Source organism: Vidua macroura, chromosome 19 (genome assembly GCF_024509145.1).
Source record: "Vidua macroura isolate BioBank_ID:100142 chromosome 19, ASM2450914v1, whole genome shotgun sequence".
Lineage (NCBI taxonomy): Eukaryota > Metazoa > Chordata > Aves > Passeriformes > Viduidae > Vidua > Vidua macroura.
In genome coordinates this window covers 3110821-3133149 of record NC_071589.1, presented here as the reverse complement: position 1 = coordinate 3133149, position 22329 = coordinate 3110821, and the positions used below count along the sequence as shown (strand labels likewise).

At 40.4% G+C, this 22329-nt stretch overlaps 2 protein-coding genes across 3 annotated transcripts in view; one reads left to right on the top strand and one right to left on the bottom strand.

The window, feature by feature from the left end:
* TBCD (tubulin folding cofactor D) overlaps nucleotides 1-22329 on the top strand; it is a 119137-nt gene that overhangs the window by 14307 nt on the left and 82501 nt on the right. For both annotated transcript variants that reach the window (XM_053994388.1, XM_053994389.1), the window contains exons 9-14: nucleotides 1388-1433; nucleotides 4113-4245; nucleotides 5373-5524; nucleotides 6436-6496; nucleotides 7021-7095; nucleotides 10121-10215. In XM_053994388.1, coding sequence (XP_053850363.1) covers nucleotides 1388-1433; nucleotides 4113-4245; nucleotides 5373-5524; nucleotides 6436-6496; nucleotides 7021-7095; nucleotides 10121-10215 — 562 coding nt within the window. The remainder of the gene's footprint in view (nucleotides 1-1387; nucleotides 1434-4112; nucleotides 4246-5372; nucleotides 5525-6435; nucleotides 6497-7020; nucleotides 7096-10120; nucleotides 10216-22329) is intronic.
* Nucleotides 12489-20709, bottom strand: ZNF750 (zinc finger protein 750). Its single transcript, XM_053994390.1, has 3 exons — nucleotides 20661-20709; nucleotides 14579-16208; nucleotides 12489-14161 (listed from the first exon to the last, which is right to left on the bottom strand). The coding sequence occupies exons 2-3, from the start codon at nucleotides 15997-15999 to the stop codon at nucleotides 13456-13458; spliced, it is 2127 nt and encodes a 708-aa protein (XP_053850365.1). The 5' UTR covers nucleotides 16000-16208; nucleotides 20661-20709; the 3' UTR covers nucleotides 12489-13455.

Here is a 22329-nt window from a genome sequence, read left to right as displayed (position 1 = left end):
TTAATTTAGGCAGGAAGGAGAAGGAACTGTGAGGATGCAGGGAAGGAACTGTGAGGATGCAGGGAAGGAATTTTGAGGATGCAGAGAAGGAATTTTGAGGATGCAGAGAAGGAATTTTGAGGATGCAGAGAAGGAATTTTGAGGATGCAGGGATGCTGCTGTGTCTCCAGCATCCACAGCAAAGTGTGTGGAGAAGCCAGTGACAGGGTTTTAAAGCAGAACACAGAACCAAGTGATGAAATGAGTTTCTGCATGTTTCAACAAGGAAAAGTTTTAGAGGAGCTCTAGATTTGTTGTACCAAAGATCTGCAGGTCCTCTCTCATATTTTTTAGGCTTTTTAGTACAAGCAGAGTTTTCTTGTATGTCAGTGAGAAATTTTTGTATTGTTTTTAACACTTCATATATTGCTAAAAGCTTTGCCAATTTATACATTTAAAGTGATATTTATTTTTGTTGTCTGGGCCTGAAGTCATTCTATTGCATTGCTGCTTTATAAAAGTCATTTTTAAGGAAGCTCTCACACTTGCCTTCATTAACATCTCAAGTATTTTGATATATAATATCAAATTCCCATATATAGCTTGTAGTAGTGCTGATTTCTGATCCTGAAATGCAATTTAGTAACAAACCAAAAGGGGCTGGGGACACAGCCCCAAGGTGTTTTTCTTGCCTCTGTTGCTCGCAGCCACGCCTGCAGCGCCGGAGGCGTGTGTGTGTTTGGTATGTGTGAGAAAGTACCTCTTTTTAGGGGAAGCCTGTTCTTGTTTAACTTCCAGGCATATTTATTGAGGAAGATTTTGCTTCTGGTGAGTGCCAGAGCAAGGACAAACAAGTGCCTGGCCAGGGTTTTGATACATGGGGAGCTGAGGAAGCTTTTAATGAGTAGCGTGTTCTGTCAGGTGTTAATAGTCCCTTGTCTGGCTGCAGTGCTGGGGTTTAATCTCACTGGGATATTTAGCTGCAGATAAAGTTCCCTGGGCACAGGAATTGCAGCTGGCCTGCTGGAGGTGTATTTGCAGCTGTCTGTAGGTGGTTTAGTCTCTCACAAGCAGTGGTTGCACCACACTGAGCTCCTGTGACCCAGCACTGAGCCTGATGGGTCAGGGACCTGAGCTAGCCCAGAACTGGTGGCCTTTTTCTTTTCTCATTTTTTATTCTTTTTTTTTTTTTTTTTAATTTTCTCTTGAGTGTTCTTTTGCCACCTCAGTGCCCTGAGCAGTTGCCAAGAAGAACTGCACCCTGAGACTCTTCCTTTTACGCTGTTTAAATCAGCGAACACTACACATTATTGTGAGAACATTAAAAATAGTTTAGAACTAAATGCTTGATATATTGTGTTACAGAATCTCTGCATTCTCATATCTGTGTTCCCTATTTTAATTGTAGGCACAGCTGTTTAAACATGGCAAGAGAGAAGACTGTTTACCATATGGTAAGTTTGTAGTAGCCTGGGTTCAGTTTTTCAAGCCATTGCAGTAGAAAAGGGAAAGGAAGATTAACCTGGTGACAAGTGGCACTGTAAGGAGTAAAATCCACAGTGATGAAGCAGGGAAAATGAGGGCAGCAAAAGCAGAAATGACTGTGAGGGAGGAGCAGATGCCACCAGGGAATGTTGTGTTGGAACAGCACATCAGAGGATTTGGCAGGTGATCACACTGGCCATTGCTGTAATACAGGAGCTGAACACAGAACATAAAAACTGTTAGATGTGGAAAATATTTGTTTGAAATTCAGGTGAGCATAAACTGGTTTTGTACTTATTACTGCTGGAAGTTTTGCAGGGACTCTTAAAGTTTTAATACAAACACAGGATTTCAGAAAACACAGGTTTTAAGAACCAACTATGTACTGGACACAGCTGGAATTATATTGGAATAATTCCGGAATAAGAGAAGTTTTTTAGTGAAAAGAGATTATACTGGGTGCAATTAGGGACAGACAGGAAGCCAAAAAAAGGAAAAGAGAGTATGGAGGTTTCTGAACAGTGTAGCTGCATTTTGGAATTATGTTTGTCTTGGGGTGAATCTTAAAATATGATCAGAACTGACTGCAGTGTGATCTTGGGCCTTATTGATAGCAATAAGGGGAGGCAGAGAAAAATGGTGGTTAGTTCCAAAACACTGCAAAAGGTCTGGTCAGTTTTGTGGAGCTTATCCAAATACCAGAAATGGGGTTTGTGCCATTCACAGGAGCCAAGCAGGGATGTAGACTCACTTTAGAGTGTTTATGATTTCACTCATGAAATTATTTTGGCCCTGAAAAGAAGCTTTTTAGTTCTGGTGCTGGAAAGTGTCATTCTCCCAGTTCCTAAGGATGAGATTCAGACACTTCCTTAGAAAATGCCTGAGAGATGGGTAATGATGGAGATAAGATAGTGAAGACAAACAGCATGGAATGACACAGGTGCAAATACTGGGAATGCCATTGCACAGGAATAGCAGAAGTCACTTGGGAGGCTGCCAGAGAAGCAGAAAAATAAACAGGCTGGGAAAATTACAGTGCAACAGAAAACGACAGAATTTAGAAAATACCACAGTACAACACAGTATGGAAGGAGCATATTGAGCTCACAGCATTAACCCTGCTGGTAAAATCAGAAGCTTTGGCTCATGGCATAGAAAGAATAGTGAGTAGTTATGAGTCTGGTAATAATAGAAAAATCAGGGACATGTCAATGAGTGAATTTACCCTAGAAAATCTAGAATGCTCACAGCTGGGAAGCAGATATTCAGATGGGAACTGTTCAGGATAAGAAAATGAGCGAGACAAAAAATATCTAAGATTTTTAATTATAACAGATCTGAGGATGAAACAGAAAAAAAAATAGGCAAATGTCAAAGCAAGATCCTGTTTGAAGTCACTTGTGACATAGAAGTTGAATTAAAAACAAACACTAGCCCTGGAGTAATTTACATGGGTCTGTAGATATTTTAGTGATTCAAGAGCTGGCAGGACTTGGAAGAGGCCTTTATTTATATATTCTTAATTTATTTTCTGTCTGTGAATGATGATGTTTCTGCAGCCTCTTCCTCCTAAACTATCAGTCTCTTGGGCTTTTATAACTGCAAAAAGTCCAGGTTGCTGGAAGGTATTGAAGTAATAATAATTATCACTGGCTTGTTGTCTGCATGGATTGTTTCATTCGTCATTTCAGTACATCAAGATGCATCACCACTCTTTTTAAAGACTTGAGCACATTTGTAAGTCATGTCTTACAGTGTCTCAGACTTTGAAATAATTGCATTTTCTTTGATCTCTTTGTATTTGAAACCCCTGATATGAGGCTGGGGAGGGAGGCTGCAGAGGATTTGGCTGCTGTGGCTCCACCTGAGCAGTGCAGTTGGAAGCCCAGTGGCTCTTTCAGAGCCTGACTCATTAGTCTCTATTAGCTAATGGTCAACTTCTGAAGAATTATTTTCAGCCTAATGAAACTGCAAAAGGGCTTTTTTTTTATTTGTAACAGCCATGGCTTCCTTGTGAAAATTTTAAATCCTGGAACTTTATCCTCATTAACCTAAGATTCTCCTTTCTCTGTGTTTTTTTTTACTTGCTGGACAAATAACTTTGTTACCTTTGATGTGCCCAAATGAGAGGTTTTGTGGCTGATTGTTTACACATCCACAGTGTTTCTCATGTCTAAATGTTTCTGGACATCCATCATCATAAAAATTTCTGTGTCAGGACTTGGTACTGCCTGAGAATGCTAAATGAGGAAAGGGAAAGCTTCCTCAGTGTGCAAAAATTTTTCTGTGTGACAGAATTACATTTTCTAGCTTCTGCTTCTGTTAGATCACTGAAAATTCTTAGACCCTGAAAGACACTTAGATGTGTTGCTTCCAGTGAGAATCAGGGGCATAAACACTCAGGGAATGTAGATTATAATTTTCATAATCAAAACTAATCCTTAAAGCCACCTCTCCTGTTTGGGCAGTGAAGGATGTTGCAGCTATTTGACCAGTGTCATCTACCACAAAGTAGGTAACGGGGCATTTGTATTTCAGTAGTGCCTTTAAAAATAGAAATCTCCTAAAAAGCAGGCAAAACTTTCACATGTTCATACCAAGGTGTTTCTAAAAGTACTTTTTCTGGTGTGTTTGTTTTTTTTTTACAGCTGCTACTGTTCTGGAGTGTCTTGATAACTGCAAGCTGTCAGAAAGCAACCAGATGGTTCTGCGCAAGCTGGGCATGAAACTGGTCCAGCGACTTGGGCTGACATTTGTGAAACCAAAGGTAGCAAAGTGGAGGTCAGTTTAAAGCTGAAAAGTTAAAAAAAAAAGGGAAATCCAAAAGCACAAAACCCACTACAAATACATAAATCCATACATTTTCCTTCTGCTCCTCTTAACCTTCCCTTAAAGACAAAGAAATCCCTGTGGGAATGAACATTATTCTTTATTTGCATTATTTGGAAAAAGGAGGATTCTTCCACTGTATTTAGTTTCCTGTATTTTTTTCAATTTTGGTACATAAATGAGTGCTGGGACAAGCCAAATCTGACTTTGCACATTGCACAAGCAGAAGCCTGTTCCATTATAATGCATAACTCACTAAATATGGGAAGATGGAGACCTTTGTTCCTGCAGCTGATTTAGTACAATTTTGTAAGAGTGAACATAACTTTTTCCATTACCTGGTCCTACCCTGATTCAATAGAAAGTTCACAGGGGAAAAGTGGTTTGCAATCCTGCTCTGGTTTTGCATATTAGTCAGGTTTTGGTGTCTGGTTTTACCTACTGCCAGAGGGCAAACTCTTTTTTAGATTTCTCGCACTGATATTTTAAAATTGCAGGCTCCCTTGGTGACTATTTTTATTGTATTTATTTTACTGGCTTTTGAGAACATCCTTAGGCATAGAAAATTCTTTTTAGGTGGAGAATGTACCTTGCCCCATAGCAAAAGTCAGTTTAGCATGTAAAGTCTATCTTTTGTAAGAATGCATCTACACCACGGGCTAAATATTCGAGTACAGCTTGGTCAGAAAGTACTAAGCTGGCTTTGAGATTTAAAAAGCAATTTTTAATAAGCTGATTCTATTAATTTTTTTTTTTTTTTTAGTTTTTGGAGAGACTTTTGGGGCATGGGAATTTTGTCTCACTTTGTTGTTAGCAGTGGAAAATAGGTTATAGTGAAACAGGAAAGGAGGGATAATGAAAAGAAACTATTTGAATAGTCTGGCTCTTCTCACCTTGGAAAACAGACAACTGGGTCAGGAGCAAGAATGGGATATTTCTCCCTTTCCTTTAAAGCAGCCACTAAATAACTGGAGAGCTGTGTCCTGGGAGGTGTAGGACAGACAGACTTTGTGGCAGTGTGTCCCTGCTGCAGCTGGAAGTTAAACCAGAAATCACTGAGGTGTGTGTTTGCTCTGCAGGTACCAGCGTGGCTCTCGGTCTCTGGCTGCCAACCTGCAGGCTCAGGGTGCTGCTGTGCAGAACCAAAAGAGGGAAGTTGCTGCTGCTGCTGCTGAAGCTGATGATGATGATGAGGAATATGACATTCCAGGAGAGATTGAAAATGTTGTAGGTGTGTTAAAGCTGCAGAGAAATCGTTGCAGTGCTGCTGTCAGATTATGCCCTTGTCTTTTAAATTTAAAATTATATACAAATACAAAATTTATATACAAATACATACTACATAAACCTTCTGTTAAACTTCAAAAATTCTCTACAAACCCATTTCTTACATGCTGCAAATTAAACATTGGAAAACGATCTGCTTGGGGCTAAAAAAGTGATGTGGGTATCTGTGGAAAGACTCTAAAACTTCAGTCTGTGCAGCTGATTAAAATAGATGGTATTTTTGCAAATGGTTTGGATTTCAGCATCTCAGTCAGAAACTCAGTACTGGAGCATTTGTTGGGGAGTTGGCCATGGAGGTATAAAGATACGTTTTCTATGTTTTACCAATTTTATCCAGTTCTACAAAAGAGATGCCCTGAGCCTTTCACAAATGGAAGGGTGAATTAAAATTTATAATGAAATACACAACAAAAAAATATGTCACATGAAAGCTGAAGAATTATGGTTTAATTTTTAGACTGTGGTAGTATCAAAGGAACAGCATTTGTTTCTTAATATGCAGTTGTACAGCATGTCCTCTGCCAGCTGGCTGGTGGATATTCTGTAAATAAATAGGCAAAAATTCCATCAGAAGACTTTCATAACTGAATAATCTAATGAACCTCTGCTAAAAGCATCAGGACCTCCATTTTGAATCTTTTACAGCACTTAAAATTTCAATGTCTTTCTATAAACAATTTTGACATGTTCCTTGGTTTTTAATTTCAAGTCGTACTTGTGTGACAAATAGAATAAATCTAGATACAAAGATTTTTATACAAAGGAGCAAATGAAGTTTGAAAATATTTAGAAATTTTTCTGTTGTTAAATAAGAATAATCTGTTGGTTTTTTTTTTTTAATAAAATTATTTGCAGAACAATTGTTGGTTGGCCTGAAAGACAAGGACACCATCGTCAGGTGGTCTGCAGCCAAAGGGTAGGTTTGTTATGGTGTCTGCAAACAATGCATATAAACAATATATAACATGTAAACAGTATATTCCTATATTATTTATTTATTTATCTTCCATTTTTACTGCTAAGCTGTAAACAATATAGAAATGTAGTGTAATCCATGGTTAATAATTTGGGTGTATTGCCAATATTTGCTGTTACTGCAAATGGCTTCAGCACAGCCTGTGGTGGGTTGGGTGCACAGACACATTTGTCTCTTTTGCTGATGAAAACTCAGGTCAGTTTTTAGGGAATTTCAGGTGGGTTTGGAAATAGATGTTCTGGGTAGGGCAAGATTTGAAGGGTGCAAAGAAGCATTTCTTCAAAATGCTTTTTTTCTCTTTCTCTTTTAAAATGTATTTCTGTGGGAGGTTCACTGCTGTGTAGTTTTTTTAAAGTGGCATCTTGTCAGGAGGATTCCAGTAGCTAATTTTTTTCTTATAATTTACCAATTAACTGTAGTACTAATGATCCATTGTGTGCTTCTTTCTTTTTATTCTTCTGTAGAATTGGTAGAATAACTGGAAGACTTCCAAAAGAATTAGCAGATGATGTGATTGGGTCTCTGTTGGACTGTTTTAGGTAAAAATCTTATTTCACACTTTACACATGTCTAAAACATGTCTGCTTGTGGAACAGGGGGACAGCAGTTAGGAAGAAAGGTCTAAAAATCTGTAAATTTTCTTGCTGTCCTTCTCTCAGATTTCAAAATCTTTGAAGGCACAGATGGGCTAAGGGTATTCAATAAAGAGATTATTTCTGATCCATCCTTGTGACCCCATCCTAAGGTAATGTGCAGGGACTGAAGTTAATCTTAGGAAAAATTAAATAAATACTCATTAAGTTGCTACTTTAGAGATTCCTAGTGAGCTCAGGCTCATGCCTTGAGTTTACTGTCCATCCTTAGAAACCCAGTAGAACTGGAAATGATGTTCTGAGGTTCACCAGAGGTGAGAAAAAATCTCTGTATGAGGGGAGGCTGAAACATGTAGGGAGAGTGAGGAATAAATAGGGTACAATAGAGATTTATGCACTTGGAAATGGTGTGGATGTGGTTGCCCTCTAGGTTTTGTGTTACTGAAAGCAAACTCAAGCATCAGGGGGCAGATTTAGAATAAAGACAGAGTGGTGTTACTCACACAGTTAAACTGTAAAAACTTCTTGCCATGGGTCCTTGTGGATAGTGAGAATATTTACCTGAACAAAAAGTGTGCTTCTTGTCTGCAAGCTTCTCCATGATCTGCCAGAGTTTAGAAGTGTTTTGGAGAGTGGATGTGCTGGTTCTTAGGCTCTGGCTAAGGGATCTGCTGTTGGCTGTGTCAGAGAGGAATTGGGGCCAGTGGAAACTCTGGCTGGGGCACACAGAGCTGTGGGATGTTCTTTTGGTGCACTTTGGTGTTGGATGTCATGGCTTTGTGTTCCTGTAGAGCATGTAAAGTCATTAAACAAAAAATTAAACAAGTATCATGGGCTTTTGTTTAATACCAAATTGCTCATCACAGCTGCATGGAGTACCTGAAATCTAAACCAGTGGTTTAGGGCAAGCCAGTAACAAAGAGAGTTTCTTTATTGGCAAGAAATGCTGGTCATGAGCAGTTTGTCACTCAGATGTCCCCAGTTTTAAAAAGTATTTTCACTTTGGTTGTGAGCACAAATAAAGGATGCCAGCTCAAAGGATAACACATTAGAAAAAAAGAAGGTATAAAGTCTGAAAGACCTGCAAGGAAAGTATCCACTTAGATGATCCCTCACTGTGTTACTGTGATTAATTTAAGAGGTGCTGCTGATCTCAATTATCCCTGGAGCTTCAAAGACCTGTATTCACTGTGTTTTCTTTCCTTGTTTTTCCAGTCATAGGGATGAGTAATTCAACTAGTAATTGAGTGACCTGCTTTCTTCAGAAACACCTGGGAACAAATGTAGGCAAGGACAGAGAGAACCTCTGTTGGATTCTTTGCACTAAATATCTAGTGACCAAAATAGGAATAAATCAGTTGTTCATCAGAGGCACTCTGTTACACCTCTTGGGATAAGAAGAAAGGATTTGTTCTATGTAGACATATCAAAGGCAAGAGCCAGGGAAGAAATAAGTGATGATTTTTCACAGTGTAGTGAGATTGTCAGCACAGTTCCACTGGGGTATGAGCCTTGTGTTGTTTAACATACACATAAAGAAACCTGGAAAGAAGGGGAATGAGGGGCTGAGGAAACCAGCTGATATTCCAAGTTGATTTAATGTAGTGAGAGCTAAAAGTGACAGGAAGGAAAGTGTTACAGAAGCCCAGGTGAAGTACTATGACAGTAAATGTCATGTAAAATATAATGTCTAATGCATGCACACTGATGTACTTGGGGCAAAATGCTGCTCACTGTCAAACCCCTGGAAGCCACTGATCTGTCAGATGCATCAGGGGAGCGCTCAGCAGCTGCCAGGGCAAACAAGACAGATGTAATGTTGGAAATGATTAGGAAAGGAAGAGAGAAAACGAAATCACTGAGAAGTGGTTTAACTGATGGAGCTTTTTACAGGTGGGAAGGAGAAGTGGAGGGGGGTGATTTGCTGTATCTCCACTGTAAATAGGCCAGCAGGAGGGAGAGCGAGCGGCTGGTTACGATTCACTCTCTCCTTGGTGCCAGAGCAGGGAAGCAGCAGGAAGTGCATTTCCACACAATTATAATTAACCAGTGGAAGTCATTGCCACGGGATGTTATGGGAGCCAAAAGTGTAAAGGGAGTTCAAAAAGGGATTATACAAATTAATGGCAGAGAGTCCCTTCAGAGGTTATTAAATAATGAATCCGGCTCCAGCCTCTGGTTGAGCTGTCTCTGTGCTGCCAATTGCCAAAGCCAGGGGGGCAAGAAGGGGATGGGGATCCTGCTTGTTTTTGGCTGAGCACCTGCTCTCAGAGGTGGTGTTGGGAGAGATGAAGTTTGGATATGACCTAGCCTGGCTCTCCAGCGTTTTCTTCTCCGATTCCTGCTCCCAGTGTAATAGAAAATGAACTCTGTTCAGTTTTAATCCTGCAGCATGCCAGCTTTCCTCTTCTCACTCCATTATCTGCCAGCCCACTAAAAATTGTTTGCCATTTGGGTTTTTTTTTGCTGAGTTCACTGCAAGTTTCTCTGGTTTATGTTTTCTAAAGGTGGATAAAAACCACTATTTCCTTACTTCATAAACTCTTGTAATGGGTTTGCTGGGAATTGCCATTTGCACCTCTTTTGCAAGTTAAGGGCTGCATTTGGCACTAAACCCATTAGTTATTTTGGGTATGTTCTGTAAATCTTTTGCCCATGTACTAGGAAGTTGTTTTCCTTTTTTCTATGAGTTTCTGGTATTGAATCTTCTGTATTGAGTTACATTTATAGTTATAAATAAGTTTTTTGCTTATTTAATCATAATTTATAGCACTGTTTATGTTGCATTAATGGGAAGGAAAACATGTTCAACTTGTCATTCTTCTGTTTTACAAGTCCACTGGTATCAACAACACAATAAGAACATGCTGGGTTGGATTAGGGCTCTTTTGAAATGTTAGGAATTCACCATAAAAAATGAAATCCTGAGAGGGAGGGCCAGTTTTAACAAAATCTTTTGTTCTGACATCAGTTTCCAGGAAACAGACAACGCGTGGCACGGGGGGTGCCTGGCCCTGGCTGAGCTGGGCAGGAGAGGATTGCTGCTCCCATCCAGAATCTCAGATGGTGAGTTGGACTTGCTGACTGTAAGTTCATGAAATAACAATTTATATTATTAGGCACCAAATGTGTGGCAACAGACTGGGATTTGCTCCTGTGTGTGTGCTGGGTGGTGACTGAAGTACTGAGTTCTACAGTAAAACATTTGCCCATGGGGATATTTAAGTCTAAAGCATTGGCTTGGGTGTGCCTTTTTTTATACTTAATAAATATTTCTTTCCAAAATGGAATTAATTTCTTGAGGTTTTCTTCTTTCTTCTTCTCTCCCGTGTTTCTTTGTACACTTGTATAAAACAATTCTGCATGTCTCCATATTGTGTCAGTGTCATTATTTAAGCAGAGTATATTAAATAATTGATGACTAACTTGCACTTTAAAGCCAGTAGCTTCTGCTGTTTGTTTATGGTTAAATTTCAAAGGCCAGTTTCATGTAATTTATACTTGAATTGTTTATGTTTTAAATGGGTTTTTGAAATAGCAGGATGGAAAGAAAAAGAACAGGGCAGAGGAATTGTTTCTTTGTGTGTTCTATAGTTATCAACATACATTGAATTAGAGAGATATTAATCTAATTTTGGTCAATGCCATACACAGTGGGAATGACAAAAGCACAATGTAGCAGTTGACATCCACCCTTGGGTGCTTTTACAGCAGTGGCCTGTTCTAGATGGTTCTTTGGATCCCATCTGGTGCTCCTGTGTTGAACAGAGAAGTTGAACACTAAATTTAAAAAATATTTCAAAGCTGGTGTTTCATACTAGTTAGGCAGGGTGCTAAATCTTTCCTAGTTTGAAGATGTGCTGTAAAATGTGGCATTCAATGCAGTTTATTACTCTGTCTCCATGGAAGGAGTTAATGTTCATTATATGCATGTGCTGCATGTGAGAAAGTTTGTGCAGTGAGCCTTCAGTTGGTTTCTCTTTTTTCATTACTTTTGCCCTTGCATGATAAAGGTGAAGCAGTTAAAAACCTTCCAGCTTACAGCTGGGGAGTCATGAAAGGGAAATCCTCCAAAGGTAAATCTGTACTTCATTTCTCACAAAACCAAAATTGTATACTTCTGTCAGGGAATCTGGATAACCTCATGACACAGATTTTTATTTAATTTGAAGAAGGCAGATCAGATCACCACTGGAGCTGGCTTTTATAAATAATATTTGTATGGAGATGAGGGAGAATAAATCCTTGAATTCTGTGGAAGAATTCAAGTTTTTCTTCATTCACTTTAAAGAAATTCAAATTACCAAGTGAAGAGATACATAATATTTTTTTTTTTTTAATTGTGGATAATAACTGAAGCTTTCTGCTTTCAGAAGTGAGTGAGGCCCATAGTGTGAAGAGTGGCAATGGTGACACATGACTCTGTAATTTCATGTTTGGAAATTAGGGATTTAGCAGCATCTGACCCTAAGATTGAAGCTTTAATCTTGGACTGGAAAGCAGCTCCTTCACTTTGTTCTGTCACGTGCTGATGTACAGCTCAATACCTCACACTGAGGTACTGAATGCCAACTGCTATTGGCATTTCAGCTAATTTGGCTTCTTATGCTACTGCATTGCCTTTTTTCAAACTCACAATGATATTTTTGCCTTTTGATAATGTGAGAGAAGCTTCTCTCTATGAAGGATTAAATTAAAGACCAGCATATCTTTTTTTGTTCCTTACTTCAGGAACTGAAGTTCTGTCCTTTACTATTTAATTACTAAACTTGTCACAATGCTCTGTCTGAGTTGTTGGCTCAAAGCAGCACAGCACAAAACATGAGTTAAAAAAAATCTGGGAATTCTGCATTGTGCTGAATGCAGCTCCACTTCCTTGAAAAGGTTTACACCTATTAGTGATGTTCAGGCAGGTGAGGGTGCCCCTCACCTGAGTAATGATCAATGAGAAATGTATACTTGTGGGTTTATGGGAATAATTCTTGTTCTGGGTTTGTTCTCCTTACACTGTGCAAATTTACACAGGGATAGCCTTGTTTTAGTTGAACTTTTGCAGCAGTTTGGACAAGCTGGGCAGCAGCTTTAAGGCAGGGGGAATTCTGAGCTTCATTATTTGGAATTAAAATATGGATGAATTAATCTGCGTAATAAATTTCCACCACTGAGGAAAGCTCCTTTTCTTTGGAATTGTTTGGAATTTATTTTGTCCCAAAATTCTGCTTGCCAATTGAAAATTTAACTAGCAACTTCTTGCTAATTGTTCTTCAATATAGATAGTGTAGTAAATGTATTTGTGTTCATTAATGACTTTCCATATATTGTAAGTACAGATCACAAGATTTATTTGAAAAATTGCCAGTTTATATACACAGATATAGAAGTAGGAAATAGTTTTATGGCTGTATGTAGAAGGACACAGAAACTGATACTGAGTGATACACATGTACTGAACCAAGACCTTCCCCAGGAGAGTTTGCCTCAGGTGAAATAAATTATATAAATAACTTTTTAGGCCTGGAGTTTGAAGGTTGCCCAGTGTCTGTCTCACCTCAGCAAAGCAGGCACCTGGATTGCTTAGTTCTTCATATTTTCAGTGTTGTTTTCATAGCCATTTACTTAAAGTTGAACATAAACTGCATTTATTAAAGCTGTGCAGGCTTTCTTTGGTTTGACTTGAATCTTGGTCTCAGTCAGTGCGAGAAGAGGTCGCTTACACAGGGTTTGGGGCAGTTTATTTAAAGTGGCCTCTGCCTCTGAGTAACTAAATTTGGTCTGTTCTTCTCTCTTAGGGCAGAATGGCAAAGTGCATCCATAGACAGAGCAGTTTTTACAGTATATTCTAAAAAGCCAGTTTTAATCTTAAGCTTGTTTAAACTACTGCACAGTGACATTAAAAGGTTTTCCAAGGAAAAAGAAAAAGACCAAAAAAACCCCCCTATTAGACGAAGTTAAGGCTGGAAAAAGAGACTATGACAGTATGTTATTGAGCCATATTGTTTCTAGAGCTTAAACGTCTTTTAAGAAAAGAAATTGTAAAAGTTATTTTACATCATACAATTGCAAAAACCCCTTGAAGATTCATCTAATTTACTTTGGCTTTAGTAACGAATGCAAAAGTTCACTCATCAAAACCTGAGCTTGTACAAGGCAAAGTTCAATTACTTAAAAATATTAATATAAAATTATGAACATTATTTACAATGGAGAGACTGAATGTATCTTGTCACGGGCCAAGCCCAATGAGTGAGGGTTTGTAGAAATTTCACGATGATGCTGGTGACCAGAAACTCACTGGAAGGAGGAGAATTAGGACACTCTTGTTCTCTTCCTTAAAGTGAAGACTCTGCTGCAGTCATTGGGCCTGACCCTCTTAGCACCTTGCTGGGATTTCGTGGATTCTTTTTGGTTTGTCCTTTTTTGTCCTTTCCCCTTTGGGTTGCACGGAGCATCCTGAGTATGGGAAGCGGGCTCTGCGGGCGCGGCGTGCCCGTCCTGCGCGCCGTGCCCGTCGCCCTCCAGCCGGGCCGTGCCGGGGCTGTAGGCGGCCAGCTGGCACAGAGCCACGGCCGCCGTCTGCTTCTGCTCATCACAGCTCTCCATGAGCCCCAAGTCTGCAGCCTCACCACGCTGGGCTGCGAAGGGTTTGTCACAGGCACTGCTGCTGGGGTTCTTGGGGACGCACGGCTCCGCTCCGGAGCTCTCCTTCTCGGCGTTCGGAGCAGCGGCGGTGTTATCGTGGGACGGGCTGTGGAAGGACGTTTTCAGGCTGGCTGTGTTACAGGAATCCTTCACCGAGAGGTTCAGGGGCATGTCCTGCATTTCCAGGAAGCTCTGCCTGTCTGTTTTGGATGGGGTTTTGTACATGTGCTCATGAGTAGGTCCTGTGCTTGTGTCGGGCTTTTTTGAAAGATTGAGGGGACCTATCCCTGTGTCTTCTTCCGTGTTGGACAGTGAGCCCGCGTTGTTCTGACCATCAGTCTGTGTGTGTGAGTCTTCATCAGTGACATTGATGCTGAAAGAAAGGAGGAGAAAAGAGAATTTACTATCCATTGCTCTTTTCAACTGGGGCTGAGGAGGTGGGCAGGAAGAGGAAAAATTCTAGACTTCTAGGCTAGAAGTCCGACAATTCTGTTGTTTCTCCTTTAAATCCCCAAATCCCTTTCACCGTACTCATCACTGAAATTGAAGTAATTCCCTGAAGTACTCAAGCACCTTGGAAGTTCACAAACACGGTGGAAATTCCTGGTACATTTCAGGAGAATGAATGAATGCTCACTGTAGCACCTTTGTGCTTTGCACAGTTAGTACAGAACATGTTAACTCACTGCTGTAAATCTAAATATATCTAACAAGCATCGTATGAAATGTGCCCATCTGTCTTTGCGTGCCCCTGGTAAACCTGACAAGAATTTGCAAAGTGTTATTTTACCTGTTAGGCGAATCCCCTCTCTCCTGCTGTGCCTGCACGCCTTGAAGCGAAGGCGGTTGGTCCGTGCTTTTTCTCACAGGTCTGAAGGCTGTGAAGTTTTCTTCTGACTGGTCATACTTGCCCAGGGATGTGGACGATGACTTGTTGGAGAGGTCAAACAAACCCTCGCACGTGTGGCTTGTCTGGGTGAAGTTGGTGGGGCTGGGTCTGCCGGGGGAGCCTGTTGCCGCGCTTCCCGCGAGAGGGCTCATTTTGGCATTCTCTCTTTCGTTTTGGTCATCCTTAGCGTTACCTTTGGCGTGCAATAACGTCATTTCTTTTTCATAATCTGCTTGTTTTTTATGTGAACTTAGAGGGTATTGTTGGGAAGGGCTTAAAGATGCTGGGTACAGCAAGGTGGTTTCTTCCATCAGATGAGAGTTTTGATCCCTGTTAATACCAGCTACGTGTGAAAATCTGTAAAATGGAGGATCTGTTGGCCTACAAAATCCATATGGTATTGGTGGAGTGGAGTGGTACTGTTGGAACAATCGATAGTGTTCATATGCTGATGGATTTAGGGGTTTTGGAAGTGGCCCAGGGTGGGGAAGAAAGTGTCTCTGATCTTGTGTTCCATAGACAGAGAGAGCAGAGCTTTCACACTCTGCGTTACCTGGGAGCAGGTAAGGTGTGTAGATAGCAAGCCGGTGCTCATAGAAATGGGGTGAGTACTCGGGAATCATTGGTTGCATGTAAGGTGAAATGGAGCCAAAGCCTTTCGTGGGAGCAACTTTGTGTGGAAATTCTGGGAGGAAAGAACCTGCCTTCCACGGGTGAGCTGGTGCGTGAAACGCAGACTTGGTGTGAAAAGAACTTTTGTTAGAGAGGGAGAGGATTTCAGATGCCTCAGTGATTTCCGGGCCTTTGCTGTCTCGGTGTTCTCCGACGGGAACGAAGGCCGAGGGCCTGACCATGCCCTCCATCAGGGGCTGCACGCCGATGGCGCCTTCTGCTGCGGAGCTGGCAGGGCTTAATTCCTTCGGAATCGCAGGTTTCTGTCCTTGAATTGCGGCGTTTGTTGCCTGGTTTTGTAACTCAACGTTTTCCTTGGCATCTTCTTTTGTGAAAGGATATTGAGGCTTTGAATCGAGGCTTGACAGTCCGTTTGTGACAGATTTAGAAGAAGTTGGTTTGACGGTAGACTCCAGCTGGTTGACCTGTTTGGGCTCCAGGGAACTGCCCTTTGGACACTTGATGACGCGATCCTGCTCCGACACCAACGTGATGGAGTTTTTGCAGAGGCCATACTTCATGTGGTTAAAGAGATGGGATTTCTCATTGCAAGTGAAGGGGCACTGGAAGCACTTGTACTTGAACGGCTTTCCCGGTGGTCTTGGGATGTAATGAGGCTTCTTGGGTTTACGTTCTTTGAGGAGACTCATTTTTTTTTCTGCTTTAAACAATTAAGTGTAATGGCTCTTTATAAAAACTTTCTTGTGGTTGGCTTCCCTCAGTTTTAGCCTCGTGATGTTTCCGGTTTTTCAGGTTTCTAGAATCCTTCTTCCCAGGTGAGGAGAAGCAGCCAGCTCCTGTGGTGTCTCAGGGAAGAGGGTGCCGGAAAACTAGGCTTTTGCCACTGGTAGTGCAGGAACTGAAACACAAAGTTTAAAATGAGCTGCAGTGGAACATTGGAGCTAAACACAAAGAAGTGCCTTCTCTTAAGAGCATTCCCCCTCATACTGCATCTGTTCTGCTATTTGGGTATTTAAAAACGGAATAAAAAAGCTGGATGTCAGGAGTTAGATGGGCATTGACCTTTGGCATCCTCCCGCACCCAAACACAGTCACACAAGTGGCCTAATTTCCAGCAGCAGCACTTGCCACCTGCCTGTGCTGCCGGCTCAGGGGAGTTCTCTTTGAAAGCAGGAGGAACATTCATTGAGAAGATGAAAGTAGAAATCCAGGCGGAGCTGTTGAGAGAGGAGTGGAGTGGGTGGGATGGGAAGAGGCAGGTCCCAGCAGGGGCTGGATGTGGGGCGAGCCTGTCGGGCCGGTCCGGGAGAGCGAGGAGGGAATTTCCTGCTGTGGTGACACAAGGGTGGGGTGGATGGGTCGCTCTTGGGCGGCTGACAGGGCTCTTTCTGAGACTGACCAACCCCTCTCTTCACTGGTGTGGCGTTTCCCAACAGCCCGATCTCAATGGATACCTCAAAAGTGCCCAATCTCTCGAAGGATAAAACCACACCGATTTTCTTCCTCTTCCTAATTCAATTAAGAGAAATGAGCGCTGCAGTGTCTGACTAATGGAATCCTCTGCCTGATAAACACATCTCCCATCCTGCTGCGTCGCTCCTCACAGTTTGCACACAGTTAACACGGGCACCCGAGTGTATTAACTCGGGGGGAAAAGTGTCTGGCAGTAATTGATTTGTAGGGGAAGGATCTATCTCTGCCTTTCTTTGGAAAAACGAAGGTTGTGGATACTTTATCCAGCCCAGTGATTCGCTGGGTAGATAAGTCGGGAGGGCTTGTACCGGCTTGTTCCATTATGTTCACTGATTCTGAAGGCGTGAGAAACTCTCGGAGTCAAGTTCTCATGATTTTATAGGATGTGTTATGGCAGAGATCTAAAAACTGATGATTTCATCATGAACTACAAGCATCATTATCAAAATGATGACTGTTGCAAAACCACGTACTGTATCTATTGTGTTACCCGAAACTACAGGAATACTAATTGGAAGAGTGACGAGATAGCTCCATTTTTTAAAAAAAAAAAAGCTTTTTACATAGAAGTTTGAATTAGTAGTATTAAAATACTAAGTTTATGAAAAGAATTGCTGGTAATTATGTGCTGTGAGATTTTAGTTCAAGTAGAGATGTTTTGCATTTCTTAAATCAGAGATTATTTAACAGAAAATGACAGGCAACACATGATGAAAACTGAAGGGAAAGCTACAGAATTGCTGCTTGGCTCATCAGGTATAGTAATTCTAGCAAATTGTATTAAATGTTGTTTCTGATGCAATAGAAGTATTAATTTTGTTAAAATAGTCATTGTGAAGGCACCCTTAAAAATGCAAAGCTGCTCTGCAAGTAGAAAAAAATGATCAAGCTTTTTCCTAAAATTAACAATTGATTAAATGTGCTTCAGATTAATGAAAAAGGAATTTCTAGAGAAGTAGCTTTTTGTTTTTCAGGTTTTAATAAGATTGTTTGAGTTGGATACTGATACTATAAGAGCAACGAGGAAAAATACATTAGCATGTTAAAGTCTCATCATTGGAGTATGGCTGAAATGGTAGTACAATAAATTTTTAAAAATAATATATTGTATTTTAAAATATTTTAAATAACAATAGCATGAAGTCCTTTGAAATAGTAAAAAGAATATTTTTACATGAAAAAATCAGTAAATGAAATATTGAGACAGGAGGAGAGGTTGAGATAGGGAACTGGGCTTTTTCTTCTGCCTTAAGTGAGCTTGTTGCACTTATTTTTAACTAATGATGTGTAACTAGCATGGAAAGTTTGTCATGGACTTGTTCAAGTCAGTTTGTACCTGTTGCTCTTTATATTTTCTTGGAAGTGCTTGTGCTAATTATTCTTGAAAAAAGATATTGTTGTCAAAACTCCATTGCTTTCTTAGGTGAAGCATTTATGATAACGTCCGAATCTGCATTCAGGTGCAGCATTTATAATAAAGGGATGGTAATTAGATTTCCTTGTTCTTCCAGCTTTCCTTTGCTTCATAATGAAAATTCCTGTGTGTCCTGTCCTCCCCCCTCTGACTTTGTACTTGGTATTTAGCTTTGATTCAAGTTATTCCTGTTGGACAGAGTATTAACTACCATTTCTTAACAAGATAAAATGCGTTGTTGCAGTTTTAATGTTAGAAATTTCAAGCCTTGGAGCTCCTCTGCCCTGGGTCCAGCAGGAGAGCATTCCAACAGCTTTTTATTTCTTTCTATTTAATTTGTTTTGATGGCTCCAGAACTTGCTGCTCTGACTTGGGAGGTGCAGAGAGCAGCTCATTTTAAAGGGTGTTTACCTTTCCTAAACTTAGGTCAGTGCCAGCCAGGTGAATGCTTTCTTTCTCTCTTTTACTATTTAATCCCTTTTTTCTCATGGTTTAAAAATGCCAGTAATAAAATATTTCTAAAGTTAGGCAAGTAGGATAATTCTTCCTCTGGTCCCTAAGACACAGGAGTGTCTGGCAGAGAGACATATTTTATTATTAAAAAGCATTAAAACTATTTGATCACACAGTCAAAAAGGACAATGGTTTAAAATAAGTGTAACCAACTAAGACTATCCCTATATAAATAATGTTACTTACAGCTGTACAATGTATGTTTTGTGCTGCCAAAGTTAGAATTTAGTACTGGAAAGAAAGTATCAAAATAAGTAGTTGCTTTTTCCTTTAACTTCAATGCCACCACTTGTGATATCTTTTAAAAAGGGGGGAAAAATCTCCAACAGCAGGATAATTTTTACATAACTTTGTTTTTTTAGATGGAGAATTTATTTCCTGTAGACCTGCTTGTAGAAATGCAGATGGTTATGTATTATTATAATTCTCTAGTTCTGAAATGCAGTAGTGTTATTTATTTATATTTTTATTGAGAACAAGTTATTCAGATAATCTTGATTAAACTTGAGGTTATCTCAGTTGTTTGTTTTTGTCACTCGTAACCTCCTCATGGCTTTCGAACCTGTCGCCCTTTCCAGCCTGAGACTGACTGCTCCAAGTTTGCTTCCTTCTATTTTTAAAAGCAGCTTGTTGCTCCCTCCTTGTGTTTAACCTGTTGGCAGGTTCAGAAAACAGGAATGTAGTTGAACATTGTGTGTAAATATATAAACAAAAAATGTCCGTGGGGATAAGTGTGTACACACATATGCACATGTGGATTCATACACACACACAGATATGTGCATATAGATCTGTGCAGCTTGTTTTTTTAGGGTTTTAAGTAGTTTAAATTGTTTAAGATGCCCAGTTGATCAAAGAGGAAATTTCAAAATGTCTTTTATTACAAGCAGGGACAGTAATTACATTTCTTTTTAGGACACTGCTTCAGCAAAGTACGTAACAGCTGCTCATGCCCACCCCATTATTATTGCAGGCTCCTTCTGGTGATGTGGATCTCTCTGACCAGGAGGACTCACTGGGGTGGAACATTTTGAAGGACATACTATAATTAAAATATTGTGATGTGGCATTATTGCATAACCCAAGGACATGCCATTGTCACCTACCCAGGGTGTTGCAAGAACAAGATTTGTGAGTTTTATTCTAGCTGAGATTTTTCCAGAGATTAACCACCCCTCCCTTCTAAACTTCCAGGTCCTTGAAACTGAAAGATAAATTTTAACACAACTGATTGTTAATTAGGAGGAAACAGAGGTGAGAGGGGTGGGCAGGGAGGGCAATGTGTGTGTGAGGTGCAGACCCACGGGAACTGCTCTGTGTGTGTGTGTGTGTGTGTGTGTGTGTCCGTGTGCGAGAGAAGCTCCGAAACACAGATTAAACAACTCGCTAAGGCAGCATGGATAGGAAATAAAAATCTCTCTACATACCAAGCTAATAATCAGTTAATCAAATAATCAATGTCTTAATACACTCTAATTGACTAGAAAATAGAAAACAATCTGATTTTCTGCTAAATTCCCAGAAGGTGGAAAAATTAATAAATCAAAGCTGGAGCACATTATTCTCATACAAGCTTTTCAGATGAACCTGACGTGTCTCTAGGAAGCAGAGCTGGCACAGCAAACACAGCAATTTTAAGCAATACAGCTTTTTGTCATACTTCAGTATATTAACTCCCCAAATTAAAAAAAAAAAAATCAAAGGTGTTGAAAACCCTTTGCACCAACAAGAGTTAATTATTGTAAAAACTTTTAAGAGTTAGGTTTTCTCTCAGACTGAAATATTCCCCTCTCCTATTGAAACTTTCTGCTGAAATCCGAGACCGGTGCCGTGAGTGCACCTGCTGGAGTAACCCTGGCTGCTGGGACAGCTGGGAACTGAGCACCTCAGATTTCCTCCTTACTCTGAGCAGGTTTTATGGAAAGAAATGCTCTAAAGCAATGTACTCACCGGGCACTGGGGTGTCCGAGAGCCGCCGGGCGGGCGCTGCGCTGGAGCTGTCACTGCTGGGAGAGCAGTACCTGTTCTCTGCTGAGCCCTGAGTGAAACTGCAGGAGGCTGTTCCAGGGGAGGGACCTGAGCGTGTAGGAGTTGAGCCCTCGGGGTGTAGAGATGCACCTGATATTACTCCAGCCTGCAGCTACGATTCATTTGTTTGCGTCCACCGCTCTCATTGAGCATTACCTCAGCATCTCCTATCGAAGGCAGCTCCCGTCGCTCCGTGCCCTCCAACAACCAAGTTTTGCTCTCAGCTCTGGTGGCTGTTCCCTTTACAGTGTGGGGTCAGAAGTGGCTTAGTTAACGCCGAGGATATTTAAGTTTTGTACAAGTGACTCGTGGGCAGCAGAACTGACTGTACGCAGGGGGTAGCAAAGCTTAGAAAATAATTTTGGTCATTTATTAGAGACTGACTTTTTTATTGAATGCCTTTGTAGCTTTAATATTCTTGCTCTTTTTTTTTTTCCTCCCCCCTCTTCATTTTTATTTAAATTTTTGTCCTTCATGAGTCTCCTTTCTGAAGGCGGGACTGAACTAACTCCAAGCTTGCTTGCCACAGGAACCTGCCAAAGCTTGTCTATAATCGACAGCCAAATGTACAGGTCCTGGAAAGGGAAAGGAGTCACTGCAGGGAGGATTGATTGCCATGGCTCTGTGTTTGCTCAGGACCTGTGAAATCCAGCAGTGAAATGGGAAAGTCAACTGCTCTCCCACTGCTAAGTGTTGGGGCTGGCTTTTACTTGTGCTTTTTGTTAGAGTTTGTAAATGACAAATTTCTGGGTGCGTGTGCCAGTCACTGGTGGCTGAGCTGCTCAGTGAAACGATTTCCTCTCACACATGGGCTGGCACAAGATTCATATTTTGATACCTGTAGCTCTGTCTAAAAACCACTCATGTTAATGCATAAACAAAGGGGCTTTTGGCTACTAATTCCAGTGTTCCAGAGATATTAAAACCTCTGTTCAAAACTGAACATGAGAACCCTCTTGTTTCACCCACTGCTGTGTAGATAAGACAGCTGCAGATTACTGAAACTTTAAATGTACGATGGATTTTATGGTTAGCAAAAGTAAGATTTTTTGGAATGAACGTTATTAAGGAAATTGTCAGGACAAAACCTGTTTAGAAAGTGGACTAAAGTTGTTTGAAAATCAGTCTTTAAAGTCTTGAAAATCAGTCTTTTAAGACACTTTAAAGCAGTGTCTTAAAAATAATTTTAAAGGTGTTGCCTTTGGTTTGGTGGAATTATTTACAGACATCTACTTCCCTATGTGGGTATACTGGTCACCATGCTTCCTCTTGCTGGGCTGGTGTAACTTGTGGAAAAAAAAATTCAAATTATAAGCAATCACTAATTTTAAGGTAGAAGAATGGCTCTTGTGGTATGTTTTATTTTTTCCCTTAGTTATTTTTTTATTTTTATGTTTCTATAATGCAGCGTAGCAGTGTAAAAGTGATATATATATATAACACCATGCTTCCTCTTGCTGGGCTGGTGTAACTTTTTGAAAATAAAATTCAAACTACAAGCAATCAGTAATTTTAAGGTAGAATAGTGGCTCCTGTGGTATGTTTTATTTTTTCTCTTAGTTATTTTTTTATTATTATGTTTCTGTAATGC

What these genes read in the sequence shown, in the direction of transcription:
- ZNF750 (XM_053994390.1), bottom strand. Translation starts at nt 15,999, where the DNA reads ATGAGTCTCCTCAAAGAACGTAAACCCAAGAAGCCTCATTACATCCCA. An exon ending in AGAGGGGATTCGCCTAACAG is followed by an intron (nt 14,162 to 14,578) that starts GTAAAATAACAC and finishes CCTTTCTTTCAG; the next exon opens with CATCAATGTCACTGATGAAG.